A 15998-nucleotide genomic window follows, 5' to 3' on the forward strand; every position below is an offset into this window, starting at 1 on the left:
GGATTGGAACCAACATCTTCTGCTTGAGCCCAACACTCTGGACATACTACAGTCAGTCTGTCCCTAGAGGACATGGCCCCAGAGGGTGGAAGCCTTCGGGATTCATGCATGTGAGGAGGGAGGAAGGAACAGGCCACATTCAGCCTAGGGGAGAGAAGATTCAGAGGGTTGGGACAGCAGTTTTCAAGCATTTGTTCCGAGGTCCTGGGGGAAAGGGGAGAGCCTCAGAGCAAGGTGGCAGGGCGGTGGAATTTGCTGAGCTACCCATTCGGGCCTGAAGTCAGGATTCACTTTCCCTGGGGGCCCCTGCCCCGGAGAACTTGGAGCAGAGAGGCTGGGTGAGCTGGGATTCAGCTCCGGGTCTGTCTGACCAGGGGCCCCAGAGACGCGGGTGGGGGAAGGCTGCCACCTCCCCCTGACCCCCCTAGCCTTTGGAGGGTGGCCTGAACTCTACTGCCCAGGGGCCAGAGGCTGGCTTGGGGTGCAATCAAGTGAGACCTCCCTCCCCTCCCCCCAGAACTCCGCAGGGGCCAGAGCTGGGAGGGGGCCGTGGGACTGGCGGCCCGAGGCCTGCGCTCGGTCTCTGTGTGGGGTGTCTGGTCCTGGACTGTCTTGGAGACTCCTATCTGGCCTGGCCCCTTGCTGTGTGACTCCGGGGCTCTCGCTGCCAGTCTCTGGTGTGTCGTCCCAGCTCCGTGCCCCTGGGGCTCTCCAGGTTACGGACCCCCCAGACCCTCTCCTGCCTCCTCGCCCGGGGCTCCAGGGTCTGGGGCGGGGGCAGCAGGGAGGAGGGGAGCCTGTGGCTCCCTTCCTCCTCCCTCTCCCTCCTCCTCTTCCCGCCCCCGCGTCGGAGGCCGCTGCTCGGCGCCTTTAAGGGAGCGGGAGGACCGGGCGAGGAGGCGGCGGCGGCCGCGGCAGCGGAGCCGGGAGGGAGCCAGCGAGGGAGGGAGCCCGGAGAGCCGGGGAGCAGCCAGGAGCGGGCAGGAGCCGGGCCATGGCCACGGCCACGGGGGCCGGCCCCAACCGCAGCCGCGCAGGTGAGGGAGGCGCCCCGGGGCCGCATTCCTGCACAACGGCCGCCCCCCCACCCCCGCCAGGTGAGAAGCAGGGAGCCGGGCTGGGGGAGGATCCCTCCTTCCCCTGGGCGTTGGGGCCAGAAAGCAGGCTGGCAGGTAGGGGTGTGTCGGTGGGAGAGAGGGTGGTTGGGGGGGAGGAACACCCTGCTCCCGGGCTGCTGCCCCTCCCCCCAACGCCGTCCGGACCCGGGCTCCCCACTCTTCGCTTGCGCAGGGGCCCCAGCGGACAATCCAGAAAAGCCCAGTTCTGCCCTTCTGGGTTTGGGGCACCCAGGGCGTGCAGCCCTGGCTCGCCCCCAGCTCGTGGCCCCAGGGACCTACCAGCCCGCCCACCTGTCTCGGAGACCCGGCCCCGCACCCAGGCTGAGCCCCCTCCCGCTTCCCGCGCCCCACTTAGCTTGCACCCGGGCGGGGGTGGGTCCGGCTCAGGCAAGCACAGGGGCGGGACACCTTTCCTCCACCCAGGCTGCCCAGGAAAAGGGGAGGGGATGGGGGGGGAGGGGACGCTGAAGGTATGTGTGTGTATGTTCGCCAGTTTGTGCGCTTTTCTACTGAAGCCTGGCCAGATCATTTCCCACCCCACCCCGCGCCCCATCTTCTCCCATTGCCGGGTTACTGATAACAGAAGGCCGTTTCTTGATGGGGTGGGGTTGGGGTGGGGGTCTGAATGTGGCTAGTCACACTCAGCCTCTGTCTTCTCCCCTGCCCCCTGATCCTTGGAATGTACCATGGGTGGAGTGCTGCTGTGATGGGATGGGAGCCTCTTGGTGATTTCCCAGGGTGACCCTGACCCTGACATTGGTGATTGGCAAAGGACATGAAGGCCTGGGCAGGCACACCTCTCCACTTTATGGGAGACTTCATGCCAGAGCTAGAGGTGTGTGTGTGTGTAGGGGGGAAGGTCTGCCAGACCGAGAACAGGCTGTAGCATTGGGGAGCTATGCTAAGGCTGGGGCCAGCCTGGAGCCCAGGACCCCGCTTGGAGCCAGTGGGCAGAAGTTGGCCTGGAATGGAAGGTTCCTGAGGGCCTTCATCCCCTGGACATGGCTGTGTGAGTCAATGTTATATAGGCAGGCAGGCAGGCAGGCAGCCTTCCTCTCCCCCTGCTCTCCTCCAGGGAGATCTTCGGTAAATCTTCAGTCTCCTTCATCTATCCCTTCCTTCCGGCTATACTCCCCTATTCTCCACCCCCGTACCCCCCACTGAGCATATACCACCTCCTGCCCTAGCTGACTGGGAGCCCCCAATCCTGGGAATTCTAGCCAGGAAACCTCCCTTCTCCACCCCCACCCCCACCCCATGCCCTTGGCCACTTGGTGGGGCTGCCATGCTGGACCCTGTGGGGGGATTCGTGCACTCAGTGCCTCTCCCTCAGCCTTAGGCTAAGGAGACCCTTCTCTCATAAGGAGGTATCCCGCCCTTCTGCTTCATCTACTCTAGGCAAAACACTTGTCCACATCCCAGCTATAGTCCCAACTCTGGCCCTCAGCTCCTGCACAGTAGAGAAGAGGCAGACTTCAAAGCCAGGAAGGAACAAAGGAAAGAAGCCTGGAAGACCTTGGGTCAAGTCCTTTGTCAGCCAGTCAGAGCTCTGACCCATCCTGGCTGTGTGACCCTGGTCAAGTCCCTTCCCTTTCTAGGGCCCTAGACCCAACATGGCAGAGGAGGCACCAACCTGCCTTGTAGGGGGAGTTTCCTACGTCACAGATGGAATTCCAGGCCCAGCCCCTAATGCTCACTTCCTCCCCACCCCCCCATCCCAGTGCCTCCTGGCCCTTCTCTGGGCCCCTGCAGCTTTTGGATTCTGGAGGTGGCTGAGCCTTTCTTTTCCCAGAGTTCAGCTCCCCCTGATCTGGGACCTCCCAGCCCAACTCCCTGACTCTCTCTTCTCTGCCTCCCTCCCCCTTGGCCCCTCTTCTGGCTCATTCAGCTCTGTGCTGTCCCCCCACTCCCCCTCGTGGTCTTTGCCCTCCAGCACTCAGACCTGGGCCCTCCCTCTTCTCTCTCCACTCCTCCAGGCTCTGTCCTTAACCTTCTCTGGGGTTCATCTCTCTCCTGAATTCTAATGCCCTAGTCCACTTGACATCCCGTCCTGAACCCCCTTTTCTGAGCCTCCCTCTTTTTGTCTAGGACACTGCTGTCCCCTCTTGTCACCCAGGTTCCTGCCTTCAGAGTCATCCTCAGCTGTTTACCCTCTCTAACCCCAGGACCCAGAAATAGCTGCCAAACCTTATCAATTCTGCCTGTATACTCTCTCCCATTCAGCTTCTCCTTTCCATCCATGCCACAGACACCTATATCACCTCTCACCTTGGCTCTTCTCCAAACCTAACTGGTCTTGATGAATCTGGTCTCTTCCCTCTCTACCCTGCCCTCTTCATGAAGCTGTAAAAAGAGTGGGGCCAGGAAAGTGATATGCCCTCTTGAAGGGCTGGCTTGGCTTGGGCTGGGCTGTGGTGCCCTTGTCTGTTTTCTCTGGGAGTTGCTTCTCTATCCTCGCCTCTTAGGTTACCCTACCTGAGACGCCCTCCTCCTGCCCTGGGCCTTATCTCCTACAGGGCAGTAATTTGACTGGTAAGTGACTATCGTCCTGAAGACCATTGACCTAGAAGCCCCAGGATTCCAGGCCTAGGACTGGAAATACCCCCAGGGGATGGGAAGAAGCCTGGAGCTAGGCTCCTCTACAAAAGTCTAGCCACTTTCCCTTGCCTGCTATGAACCCTCTGGGTGGGGGATCACTCCCAGGATGGTTGTGGAGAGAAGGCTGATCTGGCCCTTCTGTCTTGGACCTCTTCTCCCTCTGAGCAGAGGGGCTAGGAGGAGGGCTTTCTGTCAGAGCAACAGGATCGGGGTCAGGGGCTGAGTACTTGACCCTTGCCTGGCCTCAGGCCCTGCTCAGGACTCTGAGGGCCTCCTCCTCAATTGCACTATGGGTTGGGGAACCAGGTGGAGCCTTCCTGGGGTTTGAGAGCTCACAGTTCTGTTTTTTCTTAGTTCTGGGTCTTTCCCTTCTTCTCCCCTCTCCCCCAAGTCTGTTCTCTTTAGACCAAGTCTTTCTCTATGGATAGATCACCAAACAGCTTCCCCCTACCCCCATCTATGATCTATGCGCCCTCTCCCCTAAGCACCAGCCCTGCATGACCAACTGTTGTTGGACATTTGTCAGAGAATGTCCTATAAGTGTCTCAAACTCAACAATCCAAAGTAGGCCTCACAATCTTTCCCCTCAAACCTCTCCCTTCCTCCAAAGGATTTATCTTGAGACCCCACTAATCTTCCAGTGACCATCCTCAGCTCTCCCCATCCCCAAAATTCAATATGGTGCCAAAGCCTGTCAATCTCACCTCTTAGCATCACTTGTCAATTTCACCTGTGCAGCATCTCTCGTTGATTTCACCTTTGCAATATCTCTCAAATATGCCCCCTTCTCTCCTCTGACACTGCCATGCCCCCTCCCCCAGTGCAGATGCCAGTCTCCTGACACCTGGATAATTGCAATAACCTACTGAGGACTCTACCTGCCTCAGGTCTCTCCCCACTCCAGTCCATCCCTCATTCAGCCACCAAAGCGATTTTCCTGAAGCACAGGTTTGACCATGTCACATCTCCTCAATAAACTCCAGTGGCTCCCTATTGCCTCAAGGATCAAATACAAACTTCCCCAACTGTCTTCTGGGCCTGTTAACAGCCTGAAGTCTGTTTCTAATCCAACATTTGCAGGATCTCTGCTCTTTGGTTCCTTCCTGACTTCTATGTACTAGCCACACTTGCTGCTTCCTGTATACAACAGAGCTTCTCCTTACCCTTACACGGTCCCATCCCCCACACCCCCAAACTGGAATGTGCTCCTTCCTCTCTTCTGTCCTTCACTTCTCCACTGAAGTGTCTTCTCCTACATGAGGTCTTTCCTGACTCTTCCTGTTTCTAATGTCCTCCTTTCTAGAGATTTCTTTGAATTTACTGAGAGTTAATATGTGTTTGTGTGCACGTGTGTACACACCCCTGCACATTCCATGACTGAAAACATGTATTCCGGAGGAGAATATAGGCTTCTTGAGGGCAGGGACTGTTCTTTGTTTTTCTCCTTGTGGCCCTTGTGATTGGCAGGTAGTAGGTGCTTGAGGAATGAATGGATGAATGACCACATCTCCAGGCTGGTGTCCTACAGCTCCTGTTCTAAGCCTGGGTCCCCATTCACCTCCTTCCAGACCAAATCTCAGGGCTGAGGGTCCAGCAGGAGATATAAGTGGAGGGCATGGAATTGGGAGATTTGAGAAAATGCAGACCCTGAAGATGAGTGGGCATTTTGAATGTGCACAGTGGGGGAGGATGCTTTGTACTGTGGGGAGGTGGGTCTCTAGGGAAATCTCCTTATCCTGTCAAGAAGGGGCTTCATTGGGGTAAGTCATAGAATCAGAGAATCTTAGAGAGGTCATCTAACCCTTTGGTTTGACAGACTTTGAAACTGAGACCCAATGGGGTCTTCAAGTCAGAGGTAAGCGGTGACCATGGATTGAGAGCTGAGCTGCCCTAGGAAGAGTGTATACTTTGGGGAGGAAATAAGGAAGATGACAGAATGAGAAGCCCCTGCCCCTGCCTGGAGGGAGCTCCTGGAGGCGGTCTGCCCAGAAAGATTGTTAAGGCAACTTGAACCTTGGCCTGGCATCCCAAGAACAATAGGGATGCTCCTAGGAGGGTGGGACTGTCCATAATCAGGAAGTCCTTCCCGGAGAGGCTGGGTTTTGGAAGAGGGCCTTGAAGGGTAAGCAAAGGACTTTTGATTCAGAGAGCCACAACAGGCCTAAGAGCAGTCACTGGGGTGTTGGGGCACATTTTATATTTGGTGATGAATACCTTTCTCTGACCTTGTTGATGGTGAATTGGAGGCTGGCCAGGAACTGGGGAAGAACCCAGAAAGCTGCTAGGCCTGGATTAGGTGGGCTGGCATCACTGATCTGGGGCATGAGGCAGTCATGTACAAGAGATGTGCCATCTTCTCAAGGCACATATCAGGCAGAGGATGGGGAACTCCAAAGACTTGTCCAATCTGATGGCCACTCCCTCCTGCTGGTGATTAGTGTAGCATAACTGATACTCTCAGAAGGACCTTTGGTGCTCATTTGGGCATCAAAATGGAAGACTATGTGGTGTTGTATTTTAATAGTGATGATGGACTCTGGGCTGGGGCCAGGGTCCACCTAACAAAGGGTAGGATGGTCTGTTAGTTACCCTCTCTGAAAAAGGTCAATTCATTCTGGGGGCACCCGGAATGGCGGAGGAAGAGGACAGGACTGGGATATGTCACTGCCCTCTGCCCCCAGAATGAGGCTGGTGTAGGAACCCTGTGGGCCAAGGGAGATGCCAGACTGAGGATTAGTTCCCTGATGAATTAGGAATTTTAAAAAATCCAGCCCAAGATCCAGGTGACGGATTGGTCTTGACTCTGCCAGGAGCAGTCCCAAAGCTGTGACTGTGTGTGAAGAGCCTGGGCATTGGACCTGAATGAGCTTATGATTGGTTTCTCCTGGGGTGACTGCCCCAGGTCATGGGCTCAGAGTATAGGCCCAAGTTGGGGAAGTTCTCTGGCCCCAGCCCCAGGGAAGGAGGGGCAGAGAAGAGAGAGAAATGGAAAGAATGTGTCCCTTTGGGTGTGCTGGCCTCTCCAGGCTTCGCAGAGAGCTGGCAGCCAGTGGAGAAAGTGGGAGCATAGACTCCTCTGTGGATCCCACCATCCTGAGGCAGAGAAAGCTGGGTTTGGACCTTGCCTCATCCTCTTCTGAGCTGGGATATATCAGGCAAATGACTCTGCCTTCCTGAGCCTCAGTTTCCCCACTGCCCCCCCCCAAGGGGGCCCTCTGCCTTTTGTGTGTCTGAGACCCCTCTGGGAGTCTGTGCAGGTTCATGGGCCCCCTTCAGCACTGTGTTCTTGAATGTATAGCATATAATAGAGAAGTACAAGCCAAGGATATTCAGATTCAGGGACAGCAGATATAAACCCCCATGTTTCAGGACCCCTGGGCATCAAGGCAAACACTTTGTAAATGGGCAGGAGAAGTAAACCCGCTGCCTACCCAGCACCTAGAATGGGACTCAGGCTGCTGTCCTTACCGCTGGAACGTTGTGGGGGGCCTGAGTTTCTCTATCTGTAATGTATGTGGCTTAGCCTAGATTCCTTCTGGTTTGACCTTCTCTGGGAAGGCAGGGGCCAAGGTGGGGGGGTGGGAGGGGTTGGTGCAATCTGGCCCGTCCCCCACTCACTTTCTCCTGCCCAGAGGCACCAAGAGTGTGGGGGGAGGAGAATGGCTGGGGGAAGGAGCTACACTTTTCTCAATGTTTGTCCCCCAGTTTGTCTTCCACAGTTGTTAGGTAACCAGGGGTGCTCCAAATCAGCAGGTTGGCAGCCTCCCCTGGTACCTTCCTAGGCACTTCTCAGTGCCAGTCCCTGAGTGTTTCTGGCCCACACCCCTCAGGTGGCCAAGTAAGTGAGTCACCTGCTTCTAGATGAGGCTCCTCCCTGGGCAGGGCAGGGCAGGGCTGGGCTGGGCATAGGCTTGTCTGGCCTTCCCCCTAGGTCTCTCCTAGACCTACCTCTGCCCCACTATAGCCAGCAGCTGGGTTTCCTCAATTCCACAAGCATTTATTAATGTGTGCTAGGCCCTTAGCTACATTCTCCTAGGCTGGGGGCCAACATATGTACAAAGAAGTGACTATAAGATCCAGAGTAATTTGGGGAGGAGCGGGGAGAGGCATGGGGAGAGGTGGCAAGTGGATGTGGGCTTTGAAGAAGGCCAGAGGTGTCATGAGGCAGCAGGGCAGGAAGGGATGGTCCAGGCCTGGGCAAGATCTGTCCAAATGCTACGTGTGGACCGAGTTGACTGGTGCATGAGGCGGGCCACGAACATGAGGCATGAATGGACAAGCAGTGGTTAGTGTTGGTCCTGGCACAGCAGGGAGCCTCTCACCAGGGAGCTCGGCCTCTCCAGGATTCCATTGGCTGCCATTGGAGGATGGTTTAAAGTGGGAGACTCTGGAGGCAGGAGGCTGTCGAGAGGCTGAGGAGTCAGGGCCCAGGGAGGAGGCTGTCCAAGGGAGAAGCTCTGGAGGTAGGGTCCAGGGGAGAGGGTCTGGGGGCAGGGCCCAGGTAGGAGGCTTTCCAGGGGAGGGGTTCTGGGGGCCTGCCCCATGGCCACTGAGGGGGAAGTGAATGTGGGTGGGAGGGAATTCAAAGGCAGGGCTTCCTGTCTCCAGGTCCAGAAGCTGGTCTGCCTCTCAGGAAGAGAATCATCAGATGTGTTCAGTGTGAGATGCCCAGGTCCAGCATTTTCATGCCTACAGGCCTGGCCCTCAGGAGAGAGCTTGGGCCTAGATAGAGAGGCCTGGGAATCATTGCTACAAAGAGAGGAAGGTGGGAGATGCCAAGTCATGGAGAGAGTGTGGGGGGAGAGAAAGGAAAAGGGCCTAGGAGACAGCCCTGGGGACACCCATGATCAGGGCTAGAATGTGAATGGAGACTAGGCCAAGGACACTGAGAAGGCCCAGAGAGGGCAGCTGAAGGTGAGAGGCTGAGTGATGAGGCTGGAGAAGGGGTGTCTTGGCTGGTCACTAGGGAAAGGCTTCCCATTCAGGGCAGGGTGGGCAGGGGCAGCCACTTTGCAAGGGGTTGGAGCCAGTAGGAGGCAAATGAGGGGAGGAAGCCAGTGGAGACAGCTTATTCTGTTTGGAGTTGGACTCTGGAAGGGTTGGTCGGGCTGGGGCTGAGGACCCTGTACCTCCTTAGCGGGCCAAGAGTTCAAGGCTGCCCCTGGGCCTAATAGCGGTCACCATGGCTATTAATGTCCAATTATCTACTAAGGACATCAATGAGACTGTTAAATAGTCAGGTTGGTGGGACCTCAGCAGGTCTGGGATCTTTGTAGATGTTGTTGCCAGCACCTTGTGGACTGACCAAGAGCTGAGTCAAAGTGCCGGCTTCTCTACCAGCCAGCAATGGGGCCTGGAGCAAAGCACTGAACCTCCCTGGAACTCAGTTTTCTTACCTATAAAATGGGGCAGATGACCTAGCCCTTTCAGAGCAGGGCAGCTTGGAAAGGTAGGAAGGCTTTCCTTGCGGGAGGGATAGCTGGCCTCACCAGGCCTGTCACCCACTGCCCCAGCCCCTTGGGCCAAGTTCATCCACTGTGTTGATAAGGGCTGTTCTACGTAGGGGGCCGGGGGTCAGGGTAGTGGGGCCAGACTGAAGCTTCTGTTAGTGGCTGCTTGGGAGTCTCTAAGTGGGCAGCTTTGTGGCTCAGTTTAGGGGTGGTGGTGATGGTCTGTGGGAGGCCCAGGCTGGGGACGAAGTCTCTCTCCAAGGGTCTTGCCTGTGAGGACCACCTCTGTGGAGAAAACACCAACCAGGTCTTAGTCTCAGGCTGAGTAGCCAAAGCTGCTGTTGCCCCCAGCTATGGAAGCTCCTGAACTGTCTGGTGGGTTAGGTGAGGACTGATGCATGGCACCTGTCTACAGAGATGGGTGGAACCCGTGAGATGGGCAGGGTCAGGGGCAGAGAACTTAACCCCTGGGCCCACCTGCCCCCCTTCTCTGCTGGGGGTCTGGGACTCCAGGGGAGGTGGGCTCAGAGATGCTGAGCTTTCCCCATGACAGCCCCACATCTAGGAAGTTAATGAATGCCCCTCCCTCATCCTGGGTGAGAGGTGGGCTGGGGCAGTGGCAAGAACCTGGTTCTGGACACAGAAGCCCGGGTTCAAATCCCTCCTTAGGTGTGTCCTGCTTATCCTAGAATGGGAGGTGGGATGCACTGGCCGCCTCAGAGGCCCCTCCATTGAGGACCCTCGGGATCAGCCCCATCACTTGTACCTACAATCTCCATCATCCTGGGGTGGTGCCTGTAGCTCCATCTCCTACCCCCACCTCTAGGTGCTTAATCAGAGCTCACTCATGACAGCTGAGTTTGGATCCTCCCCTGGCGGTCTGGGGCCTGTGTTTGCCACGTCAGACGGGTCTCCTCTGAAACCTTGCCAGGAACCTGTCAGTGCCTCAACAGCCAGCCTAGTTTCCCTCTGACTTCTGGGGCTCCAGGGCATGCAGATGCCCCCACAGAGCACAGACAGCAGAGCTGGAGTCCAAGATTCAAGTCCAGCGGCCAGTCTCTTGCCCTCAGGCCCTTTGGCAGGTGATTGTTGGGACTGACAGGTTTCTGACTGGTTCCTGGGGATGGATCCTTTGTCTCTCTGGCCACTGTTTAAGCCTCTTGAGAATTGGGGCATTCTTTCTTGGGGCCCTTCTGGGTTCCTCCATTCAGTGTCTACTGGGAACAGGCCCTAGTGACACAAAGATGGGGGTAGAATGGTCCTCACCCTCCAGAAGCAGGTATGGGGGCGGGGAGGAAGAGGGAGAGAACCTAGTGAGGAGGGGGTGCGTGCAAAGGCCTGCAGATGGGGGATGGAATGGTGTCAGCAGGTACAGGGAACAGGTCAGTTGTCTTGGAATGGAGGTTTGGGCAAGGGTTATAATGTGAAGCTGGACTGGGAAAATGAGTGGGGCCAGAGTGTGGCCAGGCAGAGGCAGGCAGGAGCTCACATGCTCCTCCACACAGGAGGGAGCCAAGCAGGGAGTGAGGAGGAGGCCAGGTCTGCTCTCAGGGATGCTGCCTGGGCCGGTGGGGGAGGGGAGATGGGAGAGAGGCTGATGGCTGCTTCCTGCAGTCTGGGGCACCCTTGGGAAATTTTGAATCTTCCTATTCATGCCTACCTATGATGGGGTTGCCATGGGTTTTGGCAGTGTGCTCCCGAGTCGGCGCTGCTTAGGGTTCCTTTCGGGCCTGAGACTGCTGAGGATTTGGGAGCCCAGGGTTCTGGGCCTGGCTTAGGGCTTTGGTCTCTGTGCCCAGTGCCTGGGATAGGTCCATCCCCCAGCTCCTCTTCTTCCCAGAAGCCCTGGCCCCTCCCAGGATCTGTTCACAGACCTCCCCCTTCTCTGCTCTCCTGTCACCATCCAAAGCTTCTCAGCCAGCCATGGAGGGAGACATTCTGCAAATGGCCCCAGTCCCTTCCCCAACCCCAGTGTCCCAGCTGGACCTTTAGCCTGCCCAATGTGGGTGTCTCCTTCACCTTGTTCCTCTTCCCTCTTCTCTTTCCCCCTTCTACCTCTCCAAGGGTTGGCCCATTCCTCCCCCCACCCCAACTACCTGTGATTCTGATGCCAACATAGTAACTTGGACCAGATGGAAGGAGCCAGATGGGGGGGCATTTGTCTTGTGTCTGTCACTGTAGCTCCTTGTCCCCTCTTTGGGCTTCTTGGCCCACTGGCCAATCTGACCCTGGACTCAAGGCTGTGCCCTCCCTCCCCTTGTCAGACCCCAAGCTCCTACCCTGGCCATTCCTGCCTGTAGCCCTAGCCTAGAGAGAGCTTCGGGCTGCCCAAGGTGCTGGTGGCTAGGAAGGGATGAGCTAAGTGACTGGGGCCTAATCAGGAGAAGCTTCATGAAGGCCCTGCCTAGGTGGTCCCCTCGGTTCACAGGCTTATTCTCCCCTGACTCTAGCAATGATGAGTGCGTGGCCCCCATCACCACCTCTCTTAGGAATCACCTAGTACAGGGATGTCATCTATCCTGGGGTGGGGGGGGGGGTAGCACAGGGCAGTGGTCAGACTGCAGTTGAGCCACTAGCCCAGCCTGGCCAGGTTCATTCTGGTGACTAGGCAGGACAGGAAGTTAGCAAGATGGCCTTCCTAAGAGCCTGCAGGTGGCTAGGCTGCCCGCCCCCCATCTGATGCTGTGGCTGGTGTGTGTGTGTGTGTGTGTGTGTGTGTGTGTGTGTGTGAAAGAGAGAGAGGAGAAGGAGGTGGAGAGAGAGAGAGAGAGAGAGAGAGAGAGAGAGAGAGAGAGAGGGAGGGAGGAGAAGGAGGTGGGGAGAGGGGTGGGGGAGAAAGAGAGAGAGAGAAAGGGAGGGGAGGAGAAAGAGAAGGAGGTGAAGAGAGACAGGGGAAGGGAGAGAGGAGAAGGTGAGAGAGAGAAGAAAGGGAAAAGGAGGTGAGACATTAAAAGAAGCCATCGTATGCCATCCCCAGCTCTGTCGCCCCTGCTCTGGTACTGTTTTTCTCCCCTCCCAGCCTTAGCCCTCTCTCACCAGTCCAACTATGTCGGTCTTTAGTGGGTGAATCCCCAGCTCCCTGGTCCTGTCCACACTCACCCCTGGCCAGACCTCTGAGCCTGGCCAGCTCCCACCAGCTGTCTCCAGCAGGCCTCCTCAGAAGCCGCTGAGTGGTTCTGTACCATTGGGTCCCTCCCTCCCTCTCCCTCCCCCTCCTGTTCCCTTCCCCTCCCTCCCCTCCCCCCCATGTTACAGATGGGGATCTGAAGCCCTGGAGGAAGTGTCCCATAATCCTGCTCTTACTGGGTCCACTTCTAATCTCTCCTGGGCCCTCACTGCAGCAGGGTAGCCCTTTGGGTCTTAATTCTCTGTCCTGTTCTAGACCTCCCCTCTCTTCAGAGCTCCCACACACTTCCTCCCTTGCTCTCCCAGCCAAAGGGAGGCCCAGCCTCCTGTGGTGCTAGGAAAATGGAAGCTCTTGGTTGGGCTCCTTTATTCCATCCCTCAGTCTTCCTTCTCTTGATGCATCCTCTCTGGCATCTCCTGGCATATTTCCCCCTCCATCATTACCATCCCCCCCAAAGTCTTCAGTGTCCTCCCATCTCCTGGTTCCTCTCCTGCTGCCCACAGACATGCTTGTGTCTCCCCCTTCCTCAAAAACCTTCACTGCCTCCGCCTTCCCTTTAGATCATCATCGTGCACCTCTCCTCTCTTTCATAGCCAAACTGGATGCCCCCACTTCTCTTCGACTCCATCAGAGTCTGGCTTCTAACTTTGTCATCATTTAATCAATTTTATTGATATTTTCCATTTCTACATCCCCAGAGTGTCCCATGTACCTCACCCCCAACCCGAGCCATCCCATGTGACAGAAAACAAAAAGTCAGCCCAACTGATGAGTACATTGGGACAGTCTGAGTACGCCTGTGTAGGATGTGTCTTCTAGCTTGTCATTCAAGGCCCCTGCCCTTTGTCATCTTCTTACGGTGTTGTGGTTTCCATTTCCCTGGTTGTAGGTTCTGTGTTGATTGTTTTCTCGGCTCATAGTCTGTGGACCTTTTCCAGACTTTCCTGACTTCACCACACGTGTCATTTCTTAAAGCACAGTCACATTCCATTACTTTCATGAATAGGCATTCACTTCCCAGTTCTTAGCTATCACAAAAAGTGCTGCTGTAAAACATTTTGGAGTGTATGGAAACTTTTTTCTTGTTGATAGTTTCCTTGGAGTGGAAGCCTAGTAACGGGGGTTTCTGGTTCAGAGGGTACGGCCATTCTAGTCCCTTTATTTGCATAATACCAAATTATTTTTCAAAATGGCTGTACCACTCCACAGCTCCACTAACAATGTATTAGTGTGCCCATCTTCCAGTGTTAACCCTTGCCATTTTTTGTCATTTTTGCCCATTTGCAGAGTGTGAGATAAAATCTCAGAGTTGTTTTGACACATTTCTCTCTTCTTAGTCATTTGGAGCATTTTTTTGTGTGGTCGTGTATACTTTGCAATTCTTTTGAGAACTGTTTGTTCATATTTTTTGGCCATTTATTTATTGGTGAATGGCTGTTTACATCTATTGGATACCAAACCCTTGTCTGAGAAATTCGATACGTTCAGCCAACTTTCCTTCGTATTCTAGGCGCGTTAATATTGCCTTTGGAGGAGGTTTTCAATTATATGGAATCAAAGTTATCAGTTTTCTCTTTTTTGGATGAAAATCCATCTCTTACCCATGGCTGTGAAAGGCACATGATCTGTTTCTCTTCTAGTTTGTCAGTAGTATCATCTCGAATGTCAAGGTCATGTATCCACCTAGAATGTATTGTGGAGTGTGGTGTAAGGGTGTTGTCTCAGCCTAGTTTCTGCCAGATTGCTTTCTGATTTTCCCAGCAGTTTTTTTTTTAATCAAAGAGTTTTCCTCAGGTGACTGATATTTTCTACTTTATCAAACACCAGACTATTGGGTTCTAGTATTTCTGAGCCTCCTTCGTCTAATCTTCTCCGTTGATGGCTTCTGCTTTGTGATACAGCTTGAGATCTAGAAGTGCTATTCCCTCTTCATCCTTACTCCTTTTCATCATTTCCCTTGATATTCCAGATCTTTTGTCTTTCCAAATGAATTGTTGGTATTTTATCAAGCTTTGTAAAGTATCCCCTTGGTAATTTGATTGGCATGGCATTAAAAGTGTAAATTAATTTTAGTTTATTGGCATGGCCCCTCCATGAGCACTGAATATTCCTCCAGTGACTTAAGCTGGCCTTTATTTCTTTATGGAGTGCTTTGTAATTGAATCTATACCAGTCTTCTGTGTGCTTGGGGAGGTTCCAGCTTCATCATTGATGTGAATCTGCTGTTTTCAAATTTGCCAGTGACTCTTAATTGCCCAGCCTGATGATCATTCCTCAGTCCTGATCATCCCTGACCTCTGTACAGCATCTGACCTTGATGGCTGCCCTCATTCCCTCTTCTCTCTTTGGCTTCTCCTCCTACTGCTCTGGCCACTCCTCATTAACTACCACCTAGATGAGGTTATAGCCCAGGGCCATCTGTCCTGGGCCATCTTCTTCTCCTTTTTTTAATTCATTAATTTCAACATTTACTTTTATAAGATTTTGAGTTCTAAATTTCCCCTCTCCCTCCCCTCCGCCCTCCCCAAGATGGCATGCAATCTGACATAGGCTATATGTACAAACATATTAAATATATTTCCACATTAGTCATGTTGTGAAAGGAGAATCAGAACAAAAGGGAGAAACCACAGGAAAGAAAAAGAGACAACAATATGCTTCGATCTGCATTCAGACTCCATAGTCCTTCCTCTTGGTGTCAGTAGCATTTTCCATCATGAGTCTTCTGGAGTTGTCTTAGATCCCTGCATCGCTGAGAAGAGCCAAGTCTATCAAGGTCAGTCACCGCTCACTGTGGCTGTTACTGTGTACAGTGTTCTCCTGGTTCTGCTCCCCTCACTTAGCATCAGTTCATGTAAGTCTTTTCAGGTTTTTTCTGAAGTCTGCCTGCTCGTCATTTCTTATGGAATAATAGCATCCCATTACGTTCACATATCACAACTTGTTCAGCCATTCCCCAGTCGATGGGCATCCCCTCAATATCCGGTTCTTGGCTACCACAAAGAGAGCTGCTATAAATATTTTTATACATGGGCGTCCTTTTCCCACTTGTATGATCTCTTTGGGATATAGCCATAGAAGGGGTATTTCTGGGTCAAAGGGCGTGTGCATTTTTATAGCCCTCTGGACATAGTTCCAAATTGTTCTCCAGAACAGTTGGGTCAGTCTGGCCCATCTTCTCGATCAACACCCTGTCCCTTGGCGATCTCGTTGGCCCCTGTGCTGTTAGTCATAACTCTCAGATCTCCTTGTCCAGCCCTAACCTCTCTCTTGACCCCAGCTCCAATCTCGTCTCTCCAGCTGCCCATTGGACATCTCAGAGTGGATAGACCATGGACATTTGAAATGGAACATACCCAGGACTGAGCTCATCAGCCTCTTCCCCACTTCCCTGTTGCTACAGAAGGTGCCGCCATCCTGCCGGTCTCCCAATCCCATTGTTGTTCTCCCAGGGCTCCCAGTTTGTTGCCAGATTCTTGACATTTCCAGGTTCATAACACCTTGCCTAGAAGCTGCCTTTTTTTCTAGTCACACAGCTACCACCTGGAGTCAGGAAGACCTGAGTTCAAATCCAACCTCAGACAAGCACTAGCTGTGTGACCCTGGGCAAGCATGCCTGTCTGCCTCAGTTTCTTCGTCTGTAAAATGGGCACAATAAAGCCCCCGCCTCCTAAGATTGTGGTGAGGATCCAGCAAGATACCATT

General features: G+C 54.2%; 1 protein-coding gene across 2 annotated transcripts in view; it reads left to right on the top strand.

Annotated features, from left to right (window-relative positions):
* The first annotated feature begins 983 nt into the window (after window positions 1-983).
* The window catches only part of PITPNM3 (PITPNM family member 3), a 107514-nt gene continuing 92499 nt past the window's right edge, over window positions 984-15998 (top strand). For both annotated transcript variants that reach the window (XM_036757894.1, XM_036757895.1), the window contains exon 1: window positions 984-1097. In XM_036757894.1, coding sequence (XP_036613789.1) covers window positions 995-1097 — 103 coding nt within the window. In that variant the 5' untranslated portion in view covers window positions 984-994. The remainder of the gene's footprint in view (window positions 1098-15998) is intronic.

Source organism: Trichosurus vulpecula, chromosome 4, assembly GCF_011100635.1.
Source record: "Trichosurus vulpecula isolate mTriVul1 chromosome 4, mTriVul1.pri, whole genome shotgun sequence".
In the NCBI taxonomy this organism is placed as follows: domain Eukaryota; kingdom Metazoa; phylum Chordata; class Mammalia; order Diprotodontia; family Phalangeridae; genus Trichosurus; species Trichosurus vulpecula.